This window comes from Onychostoma macrolepis, chromosome 11 (assembly GCF_012432095.1).
Source record: "Onychostoma macrolepis isolate SWU-2019 chromosome 11, ASM1243209v1, whole genome shotgun sequence".
NCBI lineage: Eukaryota > Metazoa > Chordata > Actinopteri > Cypriniformes > Cyprinidae > Onychostoma > Onychostoma macrolepis.
The window spans coordinates 18,231,222-18,255,289 of NC_081165.1; the positions used below are offsets into that span (position 1 = coordinate 18,231,222).

The 24,068-nt window shown below is 35.4% G+C and overlaps 1 protein-coding gene and 1 long non-coding RNA gene across 3 annotated transcripts in view; one reads left to right on the forward strand and one right to left on the reverse strand.

Annotated features, from left to right (window-relative positions):
• Positions 1-22,348, forward strand: part of dvl1b (dishevelled segment polarity protein 1b) — a 45,778-nt gene extending 23,430 nt beyond the window's left edge. The window contains exons 2-15 of the mRNA XM_058791838.1: positions 1,486-1,555; positions 1,992-2,113; positions 6,673-6,785; positions 13,842-13,980; positions 14,149-14,242; positions 14,515-14,584; positions 14,666-14,805; positions 16,364-16,440; positions 16,523-16,590; positions 16,700-16,777; positions 16,858-16,992; positions 17,260-17,427; positions 18,198-18,416; positions 21,376-22,348. Of these exons, the coding sequence (XP_058647821.1) occupies positions 1,486-1,555; positions 1,992-2,113; positions 6,673-6,785; positions 13,842-13,980; positions 14,149-14,242; positions 14,515-14,584; positions 14,666-14,805; positions 16,364-16,440; positions 16,523-16,590; positions 16,700-16,777; positions 16,858-16,992; positions 17,260-17,427; positions 18,198-18,416; positions 21,376-21,875 (1,993 nt within the window). The 3' untranslated portion in view covers positions 21,876-22,348. The remainder of the gene's footprint in view (positions 1-1,485; positions 1,556-1,991; positions 2,114-6,672; positions 6,786-13,841; positions 13,981-14,148; positions 14,243-14,514; positions 14,585-14,665; positions 14,806-16,363; positions 16,441-16,522; positions 16,591-16,699; positions 16,778-16,857; positions 16,993-17,259; positions 17,428-18,197; positions 18,417-21,375) is intronic.
• LOC131549553 (uncharacterized) lies at positions 8,988-11,669 on the reverse strand. 2 transcript variants are annotated; one of them, XR_009273431.1, is made up of 5 exons: positions 11,599-11,669; positions 11,175-11,213; positions 10,875-10,995; positions 10,710-10,764; positions 8,988-9,851 (listed from the first exon to the last, which is right to left on the reverse strand). It is a non-coding gene; the product is annotated as an uncharacterized LOC131549553 (long non-coding RNA). The 2 variants fall into 2 exon arrangements; XR_009273430.1 differs by having other exon boundaries at positions 10,875-11,646.
• Positions 22,349-24,068: the final 1,720 nt, after the last annotated feature.

Here is a 24,068-nt window from a genome sequence, read left to right on the forward strand (position 1 = left end):
GAAAATTGTCAACTTGCACTGTACTGTGATTTATCAGCTTAAAAATGGAAAAGTTACAGCATATTCTTCATATTCATTCATATTTGTTGCACAGACAAGTGAGGTAAACAGTAATTTAGTATTAAACTATTCTTCTAGTATTGTGCATTTATTTTTCATTTAATAGAACAGAATTTTGTGATTATTTCAAAACACTGAAATACTTTAGTGGTGGAGCAGTGCTTCTTATCCGTTGAGCGAGGAGCTGGAAATGGTGAACTAAGTGATTATTGAATGCTTGGAGTGCGGAGGAGAAATTGTTGCCGCTCCACATAGTCTGGTTCCTGGAACTCTTGAACACCCTTTTTACTGCTGTGATATGTTCGGAAGCTTTCAGTTAGCTTTCAGTGAAAAATAATATTTGTCTCTTGGTTTTAGAAAATACCCTGTTAACCAAACGCCCCCCCAAGAACACCTCAGTGCCCCCCTTTCAAAAATATTGCTTCCAGCGCTCCAAATGTCCCCACTGAGAAACACTACACTAGATTGTTTCAACAGCATGTAAAATAAGCAATATTATGACAGCATTGATATCATAAATTTAATGCATGTTAATTTCAGTAGCTCATCTCACACTACAACATTATTTTTCAGACTGGTTTGCTGTTAAACATTAAAAAAATCTGCCTGCATAAGGTTGGCATACTTGAGTTGACACATTCATGACAGGCTGTCATGTGGGATCCTCACCATATGCTCCTCTATTCACATCCATTCTGACAGTTTACAATTAGCAAAGTCAGTCTGAACAACACATTTAAACAGGATCACAGTTACACATCACGCAGCACATGAAGATGTCATCTAGACCCTATGAGAGCTCATTTGTCAGCACATGCATGTTGAATACAGCAATCAGTCCCTCCAAGATTTTGCAAACTTAGTATTATTTGTGGCAGCTTGCATTTTTGTCTTATTTCAATTAATCAATACTGCGCAAGCAATCCAATGCTTTGTGTATGTTCATGTGTTAATAATGTTTCTAGAGGTTTAATGATACTTTTAAACTACTTATATGTAGTACTGAATATAATGTATATTGGGATGAATATTTGCTAGTCCCCTTAAAGCTGGATTTGCACTTTTTAAATGTTTCTAGTGAATGCAGTCACTATTTGGAAAAAATAATATTGAAACAAAAAAACAGTATAATTGTTAAATAATTAATAATAATTAATTATGAAATAATGTATTTAGAATTTATAACATTTAAAATGTATAATCAGTGTCACATTTTATACATGGTGATTGGTTGGTTTTCTCTGCAAAACAACACAAAAAAACAAATTTAGTCATTTTAGGCAGCAAATCAGGACAAAAAGGTCCTGCAAAATCCCGGTGGGACTGAGCAGTGGTATATACAACATCCACAAACAATACAGCAGTTTTATTCAAACGCTATTCTAATTAATAATACATGCCTCTTTTTCCTTTGTGTCTCTGCAGGGTTGTCAAAGAGGAAGTTTCTGACGATAACGCCAAACTGCCTTGTTTCAACGGGAGAGTGGTGTCATGGGTGAGCTGCGATAACCTCTGCCTTATATAACATCTGAATCAGAGTGGAAAAGGCAGGCAGTCATGCATTCATATGTCATAAGAAAGATGCAGCACATGCCCTAAATCGTACACTGCATCATACTGGACATCACCAGTTTTAGTTCACTGATTCATTACACTAATTAAGTCTGAAAAGCACTTTGAAGTCAGACCGACTCTAAAGTGTAATGCATAATTCAGGAAATTGCATTCTGCTGGATGCCATTTTTATATAGCACCTTTTGAGGCCTCTGTTTGTTGCTGTCTTTTATCATGAGTTTTATAGAAAAGTTCAAACATCCTGTTCATCCAAACTGAGTGAGGGATAAAGAAGAGCCATTGAAACCTGCACATTGTGCACAAAAAGCAACTAGACAATTACATTTTTTAATACGCATTTATGTGTCTGTTTGTAGCTTGTATTGGCCGAAAGCTCCCACACAGATGGGATGTCGGTATGCACTGACAGTCATACAGAGCTACCCCCACCACTGGAGAGGACGGGAGGCATCGGAGACTCCAGACCCCCCTCTTTCCAGTGAGTATCAACACGCATGTATCCTGTGCAGCCAACACTTCAGGACAAATCCCCTAAACAGATGCACAACTTGTACATGTCATATTTCAGCACAAAAATCTCCATCCGCGTCAGTGCCGATAGCCTTGTGGTTAGTGCGCCGACATACAGCCGTCATGTAAATTACATTTTAAAATACAAAATGCTAGAACACATGCAAATAAACATGAATTCCCTCCTTTTTTCCCTGCTCTTGCTCAATCAAACTCATTCACCTGATCTTACGCTATACAAAAACCAAATGTGTGTTATATTTAAAAATAAATAAATAAATAAATAAAATAAAATACAATGACTGTGGCAATACAACACAATCACAATTAATTATTAAATGAATTTACAGCTCTAAAATTTTTCATGTATAATTTCTGTTTTCAAAGCAAAATCAAAAATCTTTTCAAGAACCCCCTGAATCCTGCTGATGTAATCCCCGGTCGGGAATCCCTGATTTACATAATAATCTCTCTCACACACGTATGTTTATATTGTGGATGCAGGAATATCAACAGCAAAAAGAGAGCAGATCCCTTTGGCTCCTGCTCCCCCACTGGGCTCAGTCATCCAGAAAGCATGAGACACAAATGTTGAAGGGAGTTGTGGTAAACAATGAGTGGTGTATCTGCCCCATAGCAGAACACCCCAGAAGGGACCTTTTTGAATTTGCTTCACTTGTTATGCAATGGGATGACCAAATAAAAAAATAATGTGCAGAGGGGAGGACAGAAAGGACATCTTTTGCATTTTCATTGATAATGACCTTTAGACTAGATTAATTTCATCATTATTGTCATTATGCAGAGTACAGTTAGCATCTAACCAGAATGGGAAAGAATACTATATATTTTGCAAAAAGGGTTCAGAAGGCAAGAGAGCAGTACTGTGAAAATGAAAAGGACTATGAATAGAATAGGTCACCTGAACAGCAATGATAGTGTATGAACATCTATAAATAGAGAAGATGCTGTGAATTTATTAAAATAACAAAAAGTAAAAATGTTTCAAGGGCAGGACTGATGTTATTATTGTGAGCTATAATGTATGTTGCTTGCACTGTACAAAATAACCTGTTAAATTGCTGTTTTTTCATTGTTCTTTATACAGTAATTCATAGTTTTTATTTGGAAAAAATAGACAGTATTTACAGTAAAATTACATAATCAGTTTTTAATTTTTTTTTACTGTGTATGGTAAGGTAACTTACACTTAACAGTTTTTTTTTTAAATCTTTTTTTTACAGTGTGAAACATTATTATAATTATTATTATAACAGTCACACATTCATGCATCCTGTTCCTTTTATAAGGAAAGAAAGCAAAACAAGATTGTGTAAAACAAATTTCTGTGGATTATATTCGTTGCAGAATATCAAGGTATGTTTTTGCAGCTCTTAACTTGATTAGTGATAATGCCAAATGATATCCAATGGTAAAAATGGTTGGTGGCTATGAAGTTGTATTTGAGCCATACAGATGGGAATGTTCAGTACATCACTATGCTGTTGCGGTAATAAATATTTCTGCCCTCTTGTGGCTGATTTTTAAAATGCACAGCAAAGCAAAAACTCATTGGATTACATAACTATGATGGCATGTCCTTAATTTCTTACACTGGTTGACTGATTCACTGCTTACACATTTGTTTCATGCAGCGTAACTCACATTTTTGGTTAGAATAAATATGCTGTAATACATTACTGTTCAAAAGTTTTGGGTCAATTTTTTTGTTGTAATACTGCATCTATTTGAACAGGAATACAGTCAAATCAGTAATGTTGTGAAACCTTATAGTTTTTTTAAACAACTGTTTTCTATTATCATTTCAATGTTCATTAATATTAATTTATATAAAATATAATTTATTACTGTAATGGCGTAAAACTGATCGTGCAGACCAAACCGTATGGCCTAGAAACTTGAACTGCTCATAACTCCTAAACCGCTTGTAGATTTGCGTAAAGGCGTAGATTCGCCCTGCAAGGTCCGGTTTTTATGTCCAAAACCTACTTTTGTGAACTAGTCCTAGGTTTTTCGCCCAATCTGAACCAAACCAGTGCAGAAACATTCTCTGGACAGTGAATATCAATAATTATCAAAAAAAAAGTTGAAATTTCAACTCACTGTTGCAATGGGGCGCCAAAACATTTGAAAGTCACAGGCCAATTTTGCGGAAAAGGCTATAACTCGTGAACGAAACGAGATATCTTCACCAAACTTGGTACACATGTGTATGAGCTCAATCTTTGGTCAAATAAATGTTTTTCTTATTTTCTTTCAGATTGTGAAATTGTTGATGGTGTGTCTGTTGCTCCCCCCTCCCTGTTGTTTGTTTGAATGGATGTTGTTTTGTTGATTTAAAGAAAATAAAAAATTGATCACAAAAAAAAAAAAAAAGCGCAGATCTGCCACTCGGTGGCGCTATAAGATCGAAAAAACTATAACTAGGTAACCGTTGGTCCAATTGACTTGAAATTTGGTATGCAGTGTCTTTGTCCAAAGTGCCATAAGGATCTATGAGGACATTGGCGTATCTCAAAAAACATGGCCACCATTGGCCAATTAAGTTTGAGCACAAGGTTAACGGAGGCTGATCAGAACGAAACTTGGTGGGCATGTTCGACTCATGGCCCTAAAGGTTTGTAAGAATTTTGAAAGAAATCGGCCACTAGTTGGTGCTAATGAGTTTTATGGTTCTGTAATCACGTGGTGTTTCACACATCCACACAATATGCATCATTTGATAGATCTTCTCATAATGAGCAACTTTGCCTCAAGAACCATTGCTGTCAATCAAATCGTTCATTAAATATTCACAAATATGTTAAAAACCTACTTTTGCGAACTAGTCCTAGGTTTTTCACCTGATCGGAACCAAACCACTGCAGTAATAATTCGAACTAAGTTACGTGCTAACCAGAATGTGTAACTTCTGTTGTGGATGCGCTCTCCCTGCAACAACGCGCTGAAACACGACAAATTAGACCAAAGAATTCACAACGTTTTATAATATGTTCGCATTATAATATATGATAGTCCCAATCATATAGGCCTAGTTATTAATGTTGTGCGCTGCTGTTTGAGCTGCATGCGCTGAGCTAAAGATGATCACAGAAGCGATCTATTAACTTAACCAAACGAATTCTATAGGCTTATGAGATAAATCAGATATATATGCATAAAATAAATACAATATTACAACCTGCAATTGCACAAAAGGCTGCAAATGCACAAGCGAACTTAACTGTGCTAGTCATGAATGTGTAGATCCGTTGTGGATGCGCTCTTCCTGTAACAGCGCGCTAAAACACGGGCGCACAAAGATTCCATTAATTATTTAACAGTAATCTTCTCATTATAATATGACAGACTTGCTGATTTTCTTATCAGTTTGATAATGATAACAGAAAAATTAGCATTTATCGGCCAATACCGATATGGTGGCCGATACATCGTCGATCCCTAATTTTGTCCTTTGGTTAGCTATAACAGGGTCATTTATTAAAGTTGCGTGGCCAAATATACCCAAAAGCCTATAAAACCTAAACGAAAACTCTAGATGAAAAAGGTGGCGCTACAACAGTTATAACTGTTAAAAATCATCATATTTCTTTGGTGAATTACCTGCATTTGCCCAAAATGCTATTTTTAATCATTGATTTAGGTGGTTACAACCATGTTAACATAAAATCTTTTTCCTTATGTGCTTAAATGCCTTATGTGCTTAAACCCCAGTAATCGCTGCTTTAAGCTATATTTAAAATTATTATTGAATGTTATTTTTAAATGCATAAATTTACATTATTGACACACTATTTTCCTAGTTTGATATTGGAAACTTGCTTTGACACAATCTGTATTGTTAAAAGCGCTATATAAATAAAGGTGACTTGACTTGACTTTTATTACATCACCATGTTTGTATTAAAGTAGCAATAACTGACTGGCTGTTTCTTGTTTAATTATTAATTTGTCCTTAAAGATTCATCAATTTCTTTGGCCTGCTGTGTATTTGAATATATTGTGTCTTCCAGTTGGGAAAGGACAGACTCATTTTTTATATGGTTTAAAAAAATCCAACGGTTATCACATTCATGGGTTATGACATATACATGTCCTTCATAGGGCATCTGTACCATATTACGTCTGCTTGGTCGAGGTTTCTTAGTGAAGGTGGAATAAATTTCTCACCTCGCTCAGGTTTCTGCAGAAAACACATATAGATGTACTGTTGTCTGCCCCAGGGGTGTAATTCAGAAACCGATCTTTCATGATGAAATACCCCCTGTGTCATAATCATTATTCACTGAGTAAACTATCTCTCCCCTTCTCACTCTTGTCCCCTTTCTGCCCTTCTCACAAAAGCTAAAATAGTCTGCATTCCATTGCTTACATATGTATATTTTACATGCACATAGGTGACATACACCTAAGCACTGTGTATCAGATAATACAGTTGTTGCATTGTGTGTCTCATGTCACTCAGAGCTCATGCTGCATATGTTTCTGTTTGTGTGCTTGCTTCAGTGCCAATGCAGTGAACAGCCGAGATGGGATGGACACAGAAACTGGAAGCGAGTCTGTTCTCCGCCACCGTCGAGAGCGGGAACGAGAAAGGACCAGACGGAGGAGAGATGAATGTGAGTGTAGCAATGAAAATAAATACTGTAATTTTAGCATATGTGACCAAATCCCTCCTGCACATGCCATTTTATTTTTACCACAAACATTTTACATTCTTGAACAAAAGTGATATAATCATGGCTTGATCCTACCGTGAGAATGGCAAATGTTTTTTACCCCCTCTTATGTAGGATATTTGCCTCATTAGAGTGCTAAATACATTTGTCTTTTCAAACCAGGGTCAAAAAGTCATCTCTTTGTGTGTTTGTTTTGTGAATATTGCTTTATTCATCTTTGTATTTTGTATGTGAGCATTGGCTTGTATTAAGCTCATTTATCATCTCAGAGGAAAGTCTTAATTTGTCCTTAATTACTTGCCATGACAAACTGAAACAACTTCATCTTTTTTAAATATGTTCTCACATTAATATTACAGAACAATACAAATAAAGCAATCTGTCATTTAAATGACATTTAACAGCCACTCTCATTGTACACTTTATTTCCCTTTATTACTTTGTTCTGTATTTGATTTTCCCTTCATTGATTGTTGGCACAGTAAATAACTGCTCAAGTAATGAACACATCCGTAAACTGTACAATGACAAAAGTTTTACATTTATTTACAACAACAGGCGTTAACAGAGCAGAATCACACACCCTTCCTGTCGTCCATTCAACATAGTCCTCACCCTAGCAAAACAAATGCTTTCTCACACACAAACACACCCAGACCTCTCAAAGTAATTTATCTGTGTGTTTGTGACGGCAGCGCGGCGCTCTCTGTTGCCCCATTAGTTCCTGCTGATCATTAATCAGTGTGGCTTAATTAGGCGGCCAGTCTGGAGACAGTGTCAGTGGTGACAGTGCAACACTGAGTTCACAATTAATAGGACAGAAAGCAGAAACAAATATTAGGTATACAAGATGTACTCTTCCTCTGGGAATAGCCCGGCGGAAGCTAAGGATTCTGGGCATCCAGATGGTATTTTGTAATGTGGCCCTTTTTTGATTTTCTATCAAAATGCAAAGCAGGGATGTGGATTTTTGTATGTATGTATGCATGCATATATGTATATTTTTTCCCCCCAATGCTAAACACACAACACAAAGAATTTACATAAGACATCCAAATAACTAACAATGTATTGTTACGAAAATGAAAAAAATAAGTGACCCTGGACCACAAAACCAGTCTCAAGTCACATGGGTATATTTGTAGCAATAGCCAAATATGGGTCAAAATGATAAGTTTTTCTTTTATGCCAAAAATCATAAGGATATTAAGTAAAGGTAATGTTCCGTATATCTCAACTTATTTTTTTAATTTGTAATATGCATCGCTAAGGACTTCATTTGAACAAATTTAAAGGCATTTTCTCAATATTTAGATTTTTTGTTTTTTGCACCCTCAGATTCCAGATTTTCAAATAGTTGTATCTCGATCATATGGTCCTATCCTAAAAACCATACCTCAATGGAAAGCTCATTTATTCTGCTTTCAGATGATGTATAAATCTCAATTTCAGAAAACTTCAGTAATGTAGGCTATTTAGAGAACATGGGGTTAGTCAAGCTTAACATTTATTTATATATGTATGTTTTTTTTTCCAGGGCATACAATATTGATTTAAATATTACGACATTTAGTATTAAATAAAATAGTAATAAAGTAAATAAAATGATTTAATTAGCTAAAATGTAGATGCGTTCTTTTACAGGTTCTTTTCTCACCTTGCGGGGTTTGTGAACAATCTCCATTATCTATGGTCGTGGTCATATGTTGCTCGTAAATTATAATTGCACATGGTCTCACTCTCCAGCATCGGACGCAAAAATCGAAACAGTCGCGCGCACAGTCCCAAGTGCTGCTGTTGATGAATGGCAGCGCGCGAACAGAAGGGGCGGGTAATAAATTCATATTGCGCGCTCCCGCGGGAGCTCTGTCTGTGTAGTAGTAGTTTATTTGTGTGCACCGGCGGAGAGCAGCTCTTCTCTCGTTAGCGCTTTCTGAGGTAAGGCATTTTACATATTTTATTTCAAATAAATAGTATTCAGGTTTTCAATTCAAATGTTTTGTAGTGTTTTAATATTATTAATTTATCAGGAAGACTTTCGTAATTCGCGTGTATTTTGGGTAGATCAAGTGAAAAGGGTAGACTATGACAAAAAACAAAACATAATATCTACAGAATTATATATATATATATACTGTAAAAACTAAAGGTTCCTGGAGGCACCTTTTGGGGTTCTTCACTTCGCCACTGTGGCGGAACCCTCTGTAGAGCCTCTAGGCACCCTTTAAAAAGGGGTGGTTCTCTGAGGAACTTTTAACGGTTCCTGGAGGAACCCTTTTATTAAGAATGGTCAGGAACCACCTTGGTGCTTCGAGGCACCATTTCTCAATTTCAGTTCTTTAATATTTGTTCCCCTCTCCCTCCCTCTAGTTTATTGTTCCTGCTATTGACATTTAATTATTTTAATAAACAAACAGAAAAACTAAAATGAATACATATCAAACATTGTTTATTGATTAACAACAACATCCATAGAAGTTTCAAATAAATAATCAATACTGCACATCACAATCAAATTCATGGGAACACCAGTGTTAATATTGTTATAAATAAAAAATAAATAAAACTTACACCTTGACAAAACCATAAACAAATAAATGTGACTCAAATATCTTAGAACTTTAAAACAATCATACTTCAAAAATAGTACAATTCAAATGAGCAAATTTAATGTACATCGCAGTCAACGATAACATTCTTTCTTGTTCTAAATGGAGGTCACAGATTGGGAAAATTCACACAGGAAATTTTAAGAAATTGATAAGCCTCAAGACAGCTGTAGGTAGCTTGATGATCTCCTCTTGAATACCCAACAAATGCAGCAGAAAAATAGTACACTTTGCTGTACGTTTAACAGCTTTTCTGTATAATGTTGAATAGAACAAAGGCACTTATAAGGTGAAATCATGTTGGTAGGTTCGTCAGCAAGTAGCTCCTCACCATCAGGAAAATCTGCAGTGCTGCTCTCACCAAATGGGTCTCCATTACCACAGTTAGTGTAAGATTCTGTGTAGTTCGTTGAAAAAGGAGGGATTTACATAAAATTTAATAACAAAATATTGACATTTATTCATTTAGCACATGGTTTTATTCAGAGTATCTTTAAAATGAGTATTTTGTTATATTAGCGTACTGATTAATGGTTGTGGACTAGTTCAATGCAATATCTATTGCAATAACACACAGTGTATGTATATTTGAATGTATTTATGTATGTATGTGTTCGTGTGTATATATATATACTGTTCACAGGTGCATCTAAAAAAATTTGAATATCGTGAAAAAGTTCAATTTTTTTCTGTAACTTGTTTCAAAAACTGAAACTTTCAGATATTCTAGATTCATTACATGTAAAGTAAAACATTTAAAAAAAAAATTTTTTTTTGTTTTAATCTTAATGATTACAGCTTACAGATCACGAAAGCCAAAAATATTTACATTTTAGTTGAATTAAATGACCATCCCTACAGTACAAATTCCGGGTGTCTGCAGCAACACACATTAAAGCCTGAACAATTGTTTGTTGAGCTGTCGAACATGGTTCACTTGGAGCTGTAATGATTTGTTTTGCTAGAGACAATAAGATTGATGATTTGAATAGCAATAGCTTTAACTGCAGCAATCCAATACTGGATTTTTGACTTGAGCTGTAAGCTCTAATCATCAAAATTAAAACAAACAAAAAAAAAACTTTTTAAATGTTTTACTTTACATGTAATTAATCTAGAATATATGAAAGTTTCACTTTTGAAATAAGTTACAAAAACACTTTTCATGATATCCTAATTTGTTTTTTTTTGATGCACCTGTGTGTATATGTGTGTGTGTGTGTGTAAACCTCAAAATGCACAAACTCAGACTTACCTCAATTAATCATATACCGTCCAGCACAGCAGGATCAGGAGCAAGGCTCGGATTTCTTAGAAGAAAATAAAAGTGGAAAAAAAATAAAATATATAAACTATAAGTAATTGAATGTTTTAGATCGGTTTCTGATGTTTCTCCTCAATTGTTCACTTATTTACACACCTTCAAAAGATGAGGTAAGTCCAAAGAGATCACTTTATTGTCAGCCAGCAACAGACATCAGCAGCTCCACCAGTCCACTACAGAGCCATATTCATGAAACATACAACGTCTTCATTAACTGCTAAAAAAACAAAAACAAAAGAAAACATAAATTATAAACTCTTTAATTCAATTCAGTGTAACATTAATATTGTATATAAGACTGGATTCATATATAATTTTGGATTAATGTTAGGCCTCACTCTGAAACACTATTTCAGTTATTTCAAAGTAAAAAAAATAAAAAATAGGTCTACTTACATTAGTGCTGCTCAGTGAACCCTGTTAAATGTATAGGTTCTGAGGAGAGAAAAGGACAAAAACTGTTTTTTTCTGTAAGTTAAATGAATCGAAAAATAAGCTATTAGATAGTCTACATGTAACATGGATGGGTAACGATTAACAAACGTAAACGACAACAAATTAGTTCAGAAAAGAACAGAGTTACAATGACTAAAAGTGAATATAATGAACAAAGCTGACTAAAAATCGCCGTTTGTGATTTAATACTCTCCATTTCGTCCCACGAAGTTCATTATGATAGCTAGCATCGCGGCTATTAAATTAGCGGTTAAAATGGTAAACAACAAACATTTAAATATAAAAACATACAGTTAAGCGTGTCAGTACAGAAATTTGTGTACGAATAGTAAATCTGTATATTTATTTTGGAGAATTTACTCACCTTTTGTTAGACAGTCCTGCGCTGTGGTTGTTTCTTTGAGGAGAGGAACCGTTAATGATGCTTTGTATTTGAAATCGCACTTGATGCATGAGCAGACAGCAGGTGCGCGAGGACATTTTCTTCTTCTTGACAACAGCATACTTTTTTATTATATTAATTGTTAAACAATTATTTCTGAATAATTGAAACTTATTTCATTAGGGAAATAAAAATTCTAAATATTACACTTGTACTGATTGTTATAATTAGTGTATTTTTAATGAAATCAATGTGTTGAGCCATATTTAGTTCAATAATATTTTTAATGTTTGCTTTAAAGTTTCAGGGAAAACAATATCTACCTTCAAATAATTTTACATTTGTTTCTAAACTAAAAACTATTTTTCAGTTATTGCAGTATTTAAGTTATACAACAAAAGTATTTAAAATCCAACAAATGGAGGCATAAAAGTGCAACCTGACAGAAAGAAATAAAGAAAATAATCTTTAATACCATGGTGTAGCCACTGCCTGTATGGCCTTGTGTGTATATTCCCTATTGCTGAAAACAGTGTTTTCAGACATCATTTTTAGATATACCTGGCTGATTTGTATTTTGCATGTCCCTTTTTTTTTGACAATTTGTAAGACTATTTAGTCTTTTCTAATCATGCCCAAGTTTTTTGTTTTCACATGCCAAGTGCCACAAAAGTGATTATGTTCCATACCATTCCAAAAAAGTAAATAATAATAATAACAATAATAATAATCAGTCCTATTTCATTTCTGTCACATGAATCTCTGGGTTCCTCCAGATGCTGGCTTATACAAGTCAGATCTTCCAGGAACCATTTCAATGTTAACAGATCTTACAATAACCCTTTTAAAAAATTTGAGTTCCTCCAGGAACCTCCAGAGCGCTTTGAGGTCTCTGTGTAATGAAAGGGTGACTCCAGAACCTCAGAAGTGGAAACAAAGTGCTTCAAGGATCCCATAAGTTCTTGCAAGAACTGCAAAGACCGAAATGGTTCCTCCAGGAACCCTATTATTAAAAAAAGAGCTTTGAGGCATTTAATTACATTTTGAAGTTCCTCGAGTACTCAAAGGGATATTTGAGGCACCTTTAGTTTTACAGTGTATAATATGTGTGTATATATGTATGTATGTATGCATGTATGTATGTATACGTGTGTATATATATATATATATATATATATATATATATATACATATACATACATACAATGTGTATATGTATATATATAAATAATGAGGTAATTTTCTTAATCACTATTTTGTACAATATTTTAAAATATTTAAACACCATTAAAAATAGCTTTAAAAAGCAGCTTTAAAAGGGTATTAATTTGTTTTGATTTAATTTAATTTAATTTTTTTAAATCTTATTTTACCCCATTTAATTGTTTGTTTGACTTTTACATTTTATAAGACTAAAATAACTTAAATTAAGTAGAAATAATTACAGTTTTAACAAGCATGTGAAGAACTAATTTTCAGTAACCTAATGTATCACATGTGATGTATTGTTGTATTATCCCTCTAAACATGTGATATATCTTTAGGCTAAATAGGCTGCTCACACGAATAGTGGTGATGTATTGAGTACTTTATCATTTCATTGCTGGAAGTCAAACATTGCTCTGTAAAGGATTGCTTCTCTATGTCTAGATGCATTAAGCTATATCACCATCTTTTGTAGTTAGTTTGCTTTCCATCCTAAATAAAATGCATAATATAAATTACATATTTAAACATATTTTGTTCTCCGTTTGTTGCGCAGTTCCCTACATCTCTTCTGTTCTTCTGCCTGTCTTTTTAAACCAAACTTACCAGTTTACCTATACCAATTTACTAGCGACTGCAAATAAATCAAATAAAAATCAAAAGACTGGCATGTGAGTGAGCATATCATAGACGGTATGAGAGAGCGATATCAGCCCGTTGAAAGAAGCACTGGCCACCCAACTCTCCTGGAGTGTTTCGGGTTCCACCAAAGGGAATATACCAAGCCCGGCTCTCTGGGATGCCGCCGCCTCACCAGAGCCTTCCAGCCAATCAGATGCCATCCTGAGGCAGAGCCACGCCCACGGGAGTGTATGTTTTCTTCTTTTAAAGTTTGTCGCTCGTGGTTTGATCAAGCCATGAATATATCCACGTATTTGGACCTCTTAGTTGGTATTTTGATCCATTATTTTCAACAAGGCCTTGACAAGCCTCACTGTGTATATGCTCAATGTTCTCAGTCCCACGTGTGAACGGTCACTCTAAAGCAGAGCGGGTGGTGAGGGACACGGCCATGGCCTGTGACAGCGGCTCTATGATGAGCAGTGAGCTAGAGTCAAGCTCCTTCATTGACAGCGAGGAGGATGAGAATGCTAGCAGGTTTGGTTTGGAATGATTAAAAACGTAAACATTTTGACATTCTATGTTTATATATTTTTTCCTGTGTGCTAGACTTGTAACTGAATTATTATTTAGTCTTGGCTCTTGGAGCATAATAATATGTTCAATAATCAATCTATTCTTCTCTCCTCTGTTTGTCTCTCTCAGGCTGAGCAGTTCCACAGAGCAGAGCTCTTCTTTTCAGTTAATGAAGAGACATAAGCGCAGGCGCCGGCGACACAAAGTGGCAAAAATTGACAGGGTTAGACGTGTGTGTGTGTGTGTGTGTGTTTGTGTGTGTGCCTAAAAAACTAAAAATTAAGTAAATTAAACTTTTTTAGAAGATAATGCAAAATGTTTTCTGTTACGTTTAGGTTGCGAATTACAATATTTATAACTGGCTGTACATAAAAACAATATAAGTCTGTGGAATGTGCCCATTTAGATAGCTAAGTAAACATGTATGTGTGTGATGTTTTTGTTGTATGTGGCTTCTAAGGGTCTCGCATATCTCCTGTGCTTTTGTTTCCACAGTCATCTTCCTTCAGCAGTATCACAGATTCAACCATGAGCCTCAACATTATCACAGTTACCCTTAATATGGGTAAGATCAGCTTGCCTTGTACATGAACACATACAGTACATCACAAATTCATCACTTACATGTTCTCTTTCATTCGCACAGAGAAATATAACTTTCTCGGCATCAGTATAGTGGGCCAAAGTAACGATAGAGGAGATGGTGGCATCTACATCGGCTCTATTATGAAAGGAGGAGCGGTGGCAGCAGATGGGAGGATAGAGCCAGGCGACATGCTGCTGCAGGTAGGATGTAGTGTCCAGAATGAAACTTCTTGGGAATGGTAACTTCTGTTTGTGATTATTTCAGTCTAATTTAAAAAAACAAAAAAACAATTCAGCACCAGTTGTTTTTGTAAATCTGACAATGTAAAAATACAATGCAGAGAGGCTGTTGTCAAAGGATTGGGCGTTAAATACTAAATGAGCAAAACCGCAGCCTGTGATTTTAGCAGAGCAAAGTTCTCCCTCTTATTTTGCAGCAAAAGGCCCAGAGATGGTGAAAAATAATCAGGTTAAAACTAAATTACAAATTACATTTAATACAAAATAATAAAAATGCATTATAGGGATAATTCACCAAAAAATGAAAATTCTGTCATTATTTACTCACCCTCATGTTGTTCCAAACCTCTATGACTTACTTACTTCTGTGAATCATGAAAGAATGAAAAAAGTTGTTAACCACACAGTTTCAGTTCCCACTGACTTCCAATTTATTTTTCACCACGCAATTTAAGTCAATGGAAACAAAAACTACTTGCTTACCAACATTCTTCAAAATATCTTCTTTTGAACGACATGAGGGTGAGTAAATGAGACAAAAGGTTAATTTTTGGGTGTGCTGTCTCTGTAAAAACACCTAATAGCTCAGTTTTTTAATCCTTGTTTGAAAAGCAGATTAGTATAATGCAATGGATTGGCTCTGCCGGTGGAAGATACTGTGGTGTATTAAAGCGATTATACATTTCAGGGACATACGGCTTGTATTTACATTAGTTTTTAGGGATGAAATTTGGCCTCTGGCTATGTGCTCTGTGGCTTTAGTGATTGTCTGTAGATGCAGATGCAGCCTTCAATGCCTGCAGCATCTGCTGATCCCAGTTGAGCAGCAGATTACAGTAATAGTTATGGATTAGACTGCAGCTTTATATCGACATGGCACAGTGTAGCACACTGATATTAGGAACACTACCTTAAGATATGAGTATTAGATTAGTTAAATGCAAATTTTTTGCTGTTTTATATACAGGAACGTAGAAGGTCGCAGTTGGCTTGTGTGTAAATGAAAAACAGTGCTGAGCATCTGAGTTTATTTATACTATATAGCTAAACTCTGAAATGATTTAAAAGGGTTAACTTTTCAACCAGTTGTTGCCAAATAGATTCAAAATGTTTAATGTAAAAACAAGGTAAGTTAATGTAAATAATGCATGGTTTACACATGGGACATAGTCCAAAACAATATTCAAAGCCCTTTATATTTAAAGAAAATGTTTTACCTACAATTTCTTCTCAGTAAAATATTATAGGGCTTGGCATAATTAGAAGAAAATGTATATTCATTGTAAAAAAAAATACCCATGGCCTTTTATGATTTTATTAATTTACAAGATATTTACAAGAATAACAAATCACACTTTTAAATATATTTTTAAAAGAATTACAATAAAATTAATGGTTTAAAGTCTTACCGAAGCTTGGAAATTTGGTTGTGCTCTATAATAATTATAAATATACTGTAAATAACTGTGAATATTCAAAATGGTACCATTTGTTTTTGCCACATGTTTTTGACTTGCAGGTGAATGACGTGAACTTTGAAAACATGAGCAATGATGATGCAGTCAGGATCCTCAGAGAGATTGTCTCAAAGAATGGGTAAGAATGAACAGGAGCAAGATGTCTGAATTGTCTCAGATGTAAGTGTGTTTCAACTAACTATTGTACTTGTCCTCTGTAGGCCCATCAGTCTCACTGTTGCCAAATGCTGGGACCCTTCCCCTCGTAGTTACTTTACAATACCCAGAGGTCAGTATACACACACACTTTGTTTACATTTCCTTCAGATACACAAAAGCCAGGCACAGATATACTTATCCATCTTCTCTGACTTGGTCTGCTCTTTTCTTTTCCAAAGCTGAACCAGTTAGACCCATTGACCCGGCAGCATGGATTTCCCACACTACTGCACTTACAGGATCTTACCCACAAAACGGTACGGTCTTTTCTTTCTGACAGATCACCGCATCTTCTTTTTGCAAAGCGTAATGTTAATCATCTTGTTGTCTTTCACAGAGTTTGACGATCTCCCTCTTACAGTGGGAAAGACGGACATGGCCACTATTGTAAAGGTGATGCAGCTCCCAGACTCAGGACTAGAAATAAGGGACAGAATGTGGCTGAAGATTACTATAGCTAATGCTGTTATAGGTGAGCTGTCTTTTTTCCTGTTTTTGTGAGATTTTATTACTGCTGATGTTATAAAAGTGATGTTTGTTGAATCAGACTGTTATAGTTTTTATGAATATTTTAAAGTTTGAGTTTTTTATATATTTTACTTTATTTCAGTTAACAGACATTTTTTTATGGTGATATTTTTTCATGGTATTATAAATGTGTTTTGTGGTATTAGATAACTAAAATATCCCTGGTGTATAGGTTTTTATTTGTAATCTGTCTGGATCTCGCATGTTACAGGAGGTGATGTAGTAGACTGGCTCTACTCACGGGTCGAGGGATTCAAAGACCGGCGGGATGCCAGGAAATACGCCAGCAGCCTGCTGAAACATGGCTATCTCCGACACACTGTCAACAAGATCACCTTCTCTGAACAGTGCTACTACACATTTGGAGATCTCTGCCAAAGTACAACACATCTCTTCATTTCCTTTAAAGGACTAGTTCACCCAAACATGAAAATTAGGTGGAAATGTATTCACCTTCAGGCCGTTCCAAGACGTAGAGGAGTTTGTTTCTTTATCGGAACAGATTTGGAGAAATTTAGCATTACTTCACTTGCTCACCAATGGATCTTTTGCAGTGAATGGGTGTCGTCAGAATGAGAGTCCAATCAACTGATAAAAAAAATATGACAGATATCCACACAACAGTGGAATAACAAGTGGAAAGCTGCATGTTTGTAATGAACGTATCATTAAGACATCTTCAAACTATTAGCTCCAGCCTCTATCTATAATATTGCTTTCTTCAATCCGATGAGAAATATGCACAAAATCAAGCGCCATTTACAAGCAAAAACAGTCTGATATGTAGATGGATTCTGATGTGTTATTTGGGTTTAAAGATGAATTTGTTTCTTACAAGTAAGAAGCTTTTCACTTGACGAGATGTTAATTGATGAAATGGAGTCATTGTGATGTTTTTATCAGCTGTTTGAACTCTCATTCTGACGGCACCCATTCACTGCAGAGGATCCATTTGTGATCAAGTGATGTAATGATAAATAACTCCAAATCTGTTCTAATGAAGAAACAAACTTATCTGCATTTTGGATGGCCTAAGAGAGAGTATTTTCAGCCAAATTTAATTTTCGACTGAACTATTCCTTTAAGTTTTATACCAATCCATTTAAAAGGTACATTTAACCTCTTAAATATTTCCTTCTTTCTTCTAAGATATGGCTACACTAAACTTGAATGAGGGATCGAGTGGTGCTGGTTCAGAGCAGGACACATTGGCCCCTCTCCCCCCTCCGTCCACTAACCCGTGGCCCATGGGCGGCCAGCCCTTCCCCTACCCACCCTTCTCCACACCACCCTCTGCTTTCCCCCCAGGATATTCCGACCCCTGCCACAGTTTCCACAGTGGCAGCGCAGGAAGTCATCACAGTGAGGGTGAGTACGGAAAGGTTATCCATCACTTAAGGCATCACAGTAAGAGCTTCCGAAATAAATATCAGCCTAGTTCAAATCTGAAAAAATAAGATCTTATAGTTAGATAATGTAGAAATGGTTTTAAATGTATGAAATAGCCAGTCTTGTGGTACAGTATACTGCATTTGCTTGCACTTTATCTAGTTTTTGAATGCAGTAGTTATGAAATTATATAGCTTTGCACATTCTTAATATGAATTTCAGGCATGACTTATGTTATTTATAGACTGCTATACCCATCCCAGCTGTAGTATTTTGTGGGGTTAAGGTTATAAGTTTAAAACCTTTCAGGCATCTCTCAGTTTGTTGTCCTCAACATTTTAAGAATTGATTTCAGCTCTTGTCATGATTCATTTCACCTGCAGTGCTTGCTTGCATCTATCTCATTCTCTAGTGCTTTATGCCTTCAACGTTGATACATTGCACAACACATATCCATCTCAATCCACTGCTTCACATTAATGGATAACCTGTTGCTCATTTCACACATGCCATGCACTAGCTCAGTGAGGATGTCAGGAAGGAAACTCAGCAGCCTGTTGTGTATGTGTTTGTGAGTTGCCTGTAGAGAGCAGTTGGAGTGATCTACCATCTCCTGAGTGATGGTTTAGGTGTGTTGTGAGGTTTGAAGCATATGGATAGCAGTCAAAGAAAGTAAAACTAGGGCAGATGCTTGGCTGTGTGGAAAAACATTAAATATTACATGGATTTTGTATACTATATATACGATATAATATTTTTGTTATTTTTACATTTTTTTCAGTATTTTTTGATGAATAGAAAGTTAAAAACAGCAATTAAAACTAAAATCTTTTGTGATATCATATATATATCTATATATGAAGAGTTCAGATGCAAAAGTCTCTAAGTGCCATCTGAAATTTTCATCTAAAAATTAGCATTTTTATCAGGCTCCTATATTTAGGTTCAGTAATTTTACTCTGACATAAATATAGGAGCCTGATTAAAATGCTCATTTTATAAAAAATTTCAGATGGCACTTAGAGGCTTTTGCATCTGAACTCTTCATATATATATATCTAATTGAATATATATATATATATATATATATATATATATATATATATATATATATATATATATATATATAAAATTTAAGAAAAAAATTTAAAAAATTAATTACGTAACTTTAATAACTAAATAAAGCACTTTGCTCAGTAGCATACATATTTTTACAGTGGTATCAAAATTGCTATAGAGTATTGTGAAATTTCAGTCCAAATTGTATCGACAACTGAATGTTGGCATTCTGACCACCCTAGATATCCCTATATTACTGTAAATTCTAACATATCATCACAACATGTAAATAAATATCTTATATGAGCACATATAAGATTTTATTTTTACTGAGCAGATTCTAGTAATGCACTTAGGCTGTGAGGATGATTTGTTCTTGATAGAGCTTCTGGTGTTAAGATAGACAGACGGCTTAACTGTGTTGTTTCCTGTTCATTTCTGCTGTGCAATGGCAGACTGATGGAGGAGGTAGTCCCAACCCTGGGGTGTCCGGTAAGGCAGCCTCCTTCCCTCTCTCTCTCTCTCTCTCTCTCTCTCCCCTCCCCTCTCTCTTTCTCTCTCTGACAGTCATGTCTTCCTCCATGACTGGGGTATTTCTGTTGCTGGATTTGTTCTGCTGCCTCGCCTCTCGTCTCTGTATTTCTCAGCATGTCAAATGAGATGCTCACGCTAGTCTGGGAATGCACATGACAATATCAATGTAGATCCCATATGTGTATGTAAAGCTTTGCCATGCCTGTTATGTAAGAGTGAAATGATGTGGCTTTTGTTTGAAGTTTGACAGTGTTTTAAATTCAGGATGGAACACCTCATGATCTCATTTGCATTGTCATTTGACTCCAGTCTCATGTCATCCAGTTTTAATTGCACATCTGATAGATGTATTTCATCAGCTCTTTAATTGCCATCATTTTTCATCAGATTTTAATCATTCTCTTGGATCGTGACATGACGGAATGAAGAGCAAGAAATGCAGAAGATTTGTCATTATAGGGTTAGTGAGGGATGGAGTGTTTCTGTGAATGGTAGATCTTCATTAACTGCAAACTCATGAGCTGTTACTTTAGATACTAAAGGAGGCAGCACTGATCAATTTTGCTTAAAGATCCAGATATTAACAGATATTAACAATAGCTGCATATGCCCTACAATATGAAAAATCAGTAATGACATTGTTCATTACTTTTTTTACAAGTATTATTATAGATTTCATTTTAGTTTATCTTGCACTGTGTTGTTTATGGTTTTCACAGATAAAGCTAGATTCTGCTAAGTGACAGAACTTGAACCGCAATACTGAGTTTGATTGGACACACAGCCTCTGACATCAATAATCAATCAACACTTCTTTTTTTTTTAAAGAAATGAATACTTTTATGCAGAAAACCTGCATTAATTTGATCAAAAGTGACAGCAGACATTTAAATAAATGTTTTGAACCTTCTGTCCATCAGAAAATCTTAGTTTTGACTCTTAATACTATTGTAAAAACGTTTTCTACACTGCTAACAATAGGAAATGTTTTTTGAAGACCAAATCAGCAAATTAGAATGATTTCTGATGGATCATTTGACACTAAAGACTGGAGTAATGACTGATGAAAATTCAGCTTTGCCATCACAAGAATAAATTACATTTTATATTAAAATAGAAAACTTTTATTTTAAATTGTAATGTGTCACAATATTGTCTTTGTGATCAGTTACTTGTTTTTCCCTGCTGTCCACAACCACAATTTTTATTTTCTTTGTCACTGTGCAGAGGTTAACCTTGAAAACTGCTGTCATGTAAAGACTGAAGAATAAAATACATTCGGTTGATTTATTGTTTTGAAGTATTGTTCTCCATATAACCATCTAAACCTCTGTTTATTTTTCAGGAAGTCGAAGCAGTAGTTCCAATCCTAGTGCTGGGAGGAGCCAGCGGCCTGTGCCGAGGGACAAGGACCGCAAATCAGCAGGCAGCGGCGGCAGCGAATCAGATTCAGGCAAGCGAGCAGGTGGGAGGCGGGTTGAGCGTTCAGCCAGCCAGTTGAGCCACCGGAGCCATGCTCTCTCATCTCACAGCTACACTCATTCCCGTGTCCCGTCCCAACACAGCCGCACATCCTTCTCCTACAGCCACACTCCCTTTTCCAAGTACGGCCACACCTCTTGTGCGCTCAGTGAACGGAGCCACGCTTCCTCTTACGGGCCCCCGGGCCTGCCTCCTCCCTACAGCCTGGCCAGATTGACCCCTAAGGGGGCTATCTGCAGCGGGCCCCCAGGGGCCCCTCCAGTAAGGGAAATAGGGGCCATACCACCTGAACTCACCGCCAGTCGCCAGTCTTTCCAGCATGCCATGGGCAACCCTTGTGAGTTTTTTGTGGATATAATGTAATCTGGTGAACAAATAATACATTTGTAAACAGTCCAGCGAAATCTCACGGGATGAGTGCCATGAATACTTGCTCAACTTTTATCAACAGCAGATGTGGCTGTGCTGTAGTTACAAGTTTCTGTGGAACAGATGTGTTAAGATAATCATGTGTTGAGCAGAGGGCAAATACCCGCATACACTACTGTTCAAAAGTTTGGCCTTGGTAAGATTTTTTTATGTTTTCGAAAAAGTCTCTTATGCTCCTCAAGGCTGCGTTTATTTGATCAAAAATACAGTAAAAACTGTAATATTGTAAAATATTATTATACATAAAAAATTTTCATTTTAAAATATAAAAAAATCAATTTTCAGCAACCATTTCTTCTCATTATGAATGTTGAAAACACTTGTGCTCCTTAATATTTTTGTGGAAAATGAGGTGGTTTTTTTGTCAGGATTCTTTGATGAATATAAAATTACATAAAAACAGCATTTATTCGAATAGAAATAATATTTTGTAACATTTTAAATGTTTTTACTGTCACTTCAAAAATTAAATTAAAAAGTAATATTATATATATATATATATATATATATATATATATATATATATATATATATATATATATATATATATATATATATATACTGACCCAAACGTTTAAACAGTAGTGTACATCCAAAAGTATGGCAAGGAAAAAGGAAATAAACTATTTTATTGTTTATTTCTGTCACCATTAACAAAACAAAACACACAGGCCTACACAAAAGCACATGTGCTGTCAAACAAGGTTTATATTACATTATATTACAAATTGGGGTCGGCACAGCTTTTTAGACCAGTATTAACCATTTAGCAATAAAATAGCGCACCAGCAGCCACATTTTTAATCCTAGATTAGCAAACGGTAAAGACAATCAGACAATGCCCTCTGCTGGTCAGGAGCTGTTAGTCCTTTCCAAAGCCGTCCATGAACAGACTAGGCTACTGATCACCTTTAAGATCCAGCAACATTCAGAAGTATTTTCATTTTGTGTTTGTTCCTATTAAAATGCTATTCAAAACCATCTTTATATTGTAGTTTCACTTAGATGGTGCACATGATTACTGCTTACAGCTGTCTGGGCAGGTGCTGGATATAGGTGGAATGAATCATTTTTTGACACGTCTCCAATTATTACCAGGTTGGAAACATGGTAGCATGTCACTGTTATGGCTCTCTTGGCTATGAAGCACTAGCTAGAATAATGTATTTTCAGGAAATAAAAAAGCTGCTGGATATCAGGGTAAACTCAAAAACCAGCACTTAAATGGTGTGTATGCACAAAATAAATTGGCCCTTGCTGAACGTCTGAAATTTGTTGTATTTTCTTACATAAGATGTTCCTAAATATTGTCCTAACGAGTTTTTTGCCCCTGGAATAATGTGTCAGTTGTATGATGTGATATCTGGTGCTGGTAACCTGTTCATCTCAAAGAGAAAACATTTGCTCAGAAAGCTTGTTTAAAGTAACTAAATGAAGGAGACTAGTTAGTATATGGACTGTGTACTACTGTATGTGGAGTAGTTAACCATTTGAAGGCTGACAAATTGGCACTTTTACAAGGTCTGATCTGCCCTTTTATTGTGAATCTACATCTTTAGATGTGTCGTCTACTTTTCTCTCTTAGGAAGACTGGGACTGGAATGCTGTACATAGTTCATTTTTATTGTATATATGAAAATAGATAACTGTATAAAGTTTATGTACAGAGCTTCTGGTCATGCCTTTTTGTAGTTATGTATGATGTAAATTGGAATTGTGTGTTTGTGAGTTTAAAGCGGTTTTCTAAATCTCATTCTGCTCTTTGTGTTGTATTTGTCGGACCATTTGTAAGTGAAACTGTCTGAAATAAATGATTCATCTAATCGTCCGTCTCATTTTCATTTGTCAGACAATGAAGTAGGCCATTACTATTACAATGACAACGTTTATTTCTGCCTTTTTGTTTTCCACATCTATGTCTTTTGAGCTCAGCTATCCAACTATATACTGTCATGACTCATGCACACTCTCAACGGTTAAATTATTTATTCAAATGTCTATGAACGTTAATGTTCAATGCCAATCAGTTTTTTAACAGAACGAGTGTTCTCCATTTTGATCAATATTATGATCCTTATTAAAGCTATCCAATGATTTATTACTTTTTCCTTTTAAGGCGTTGAAGTG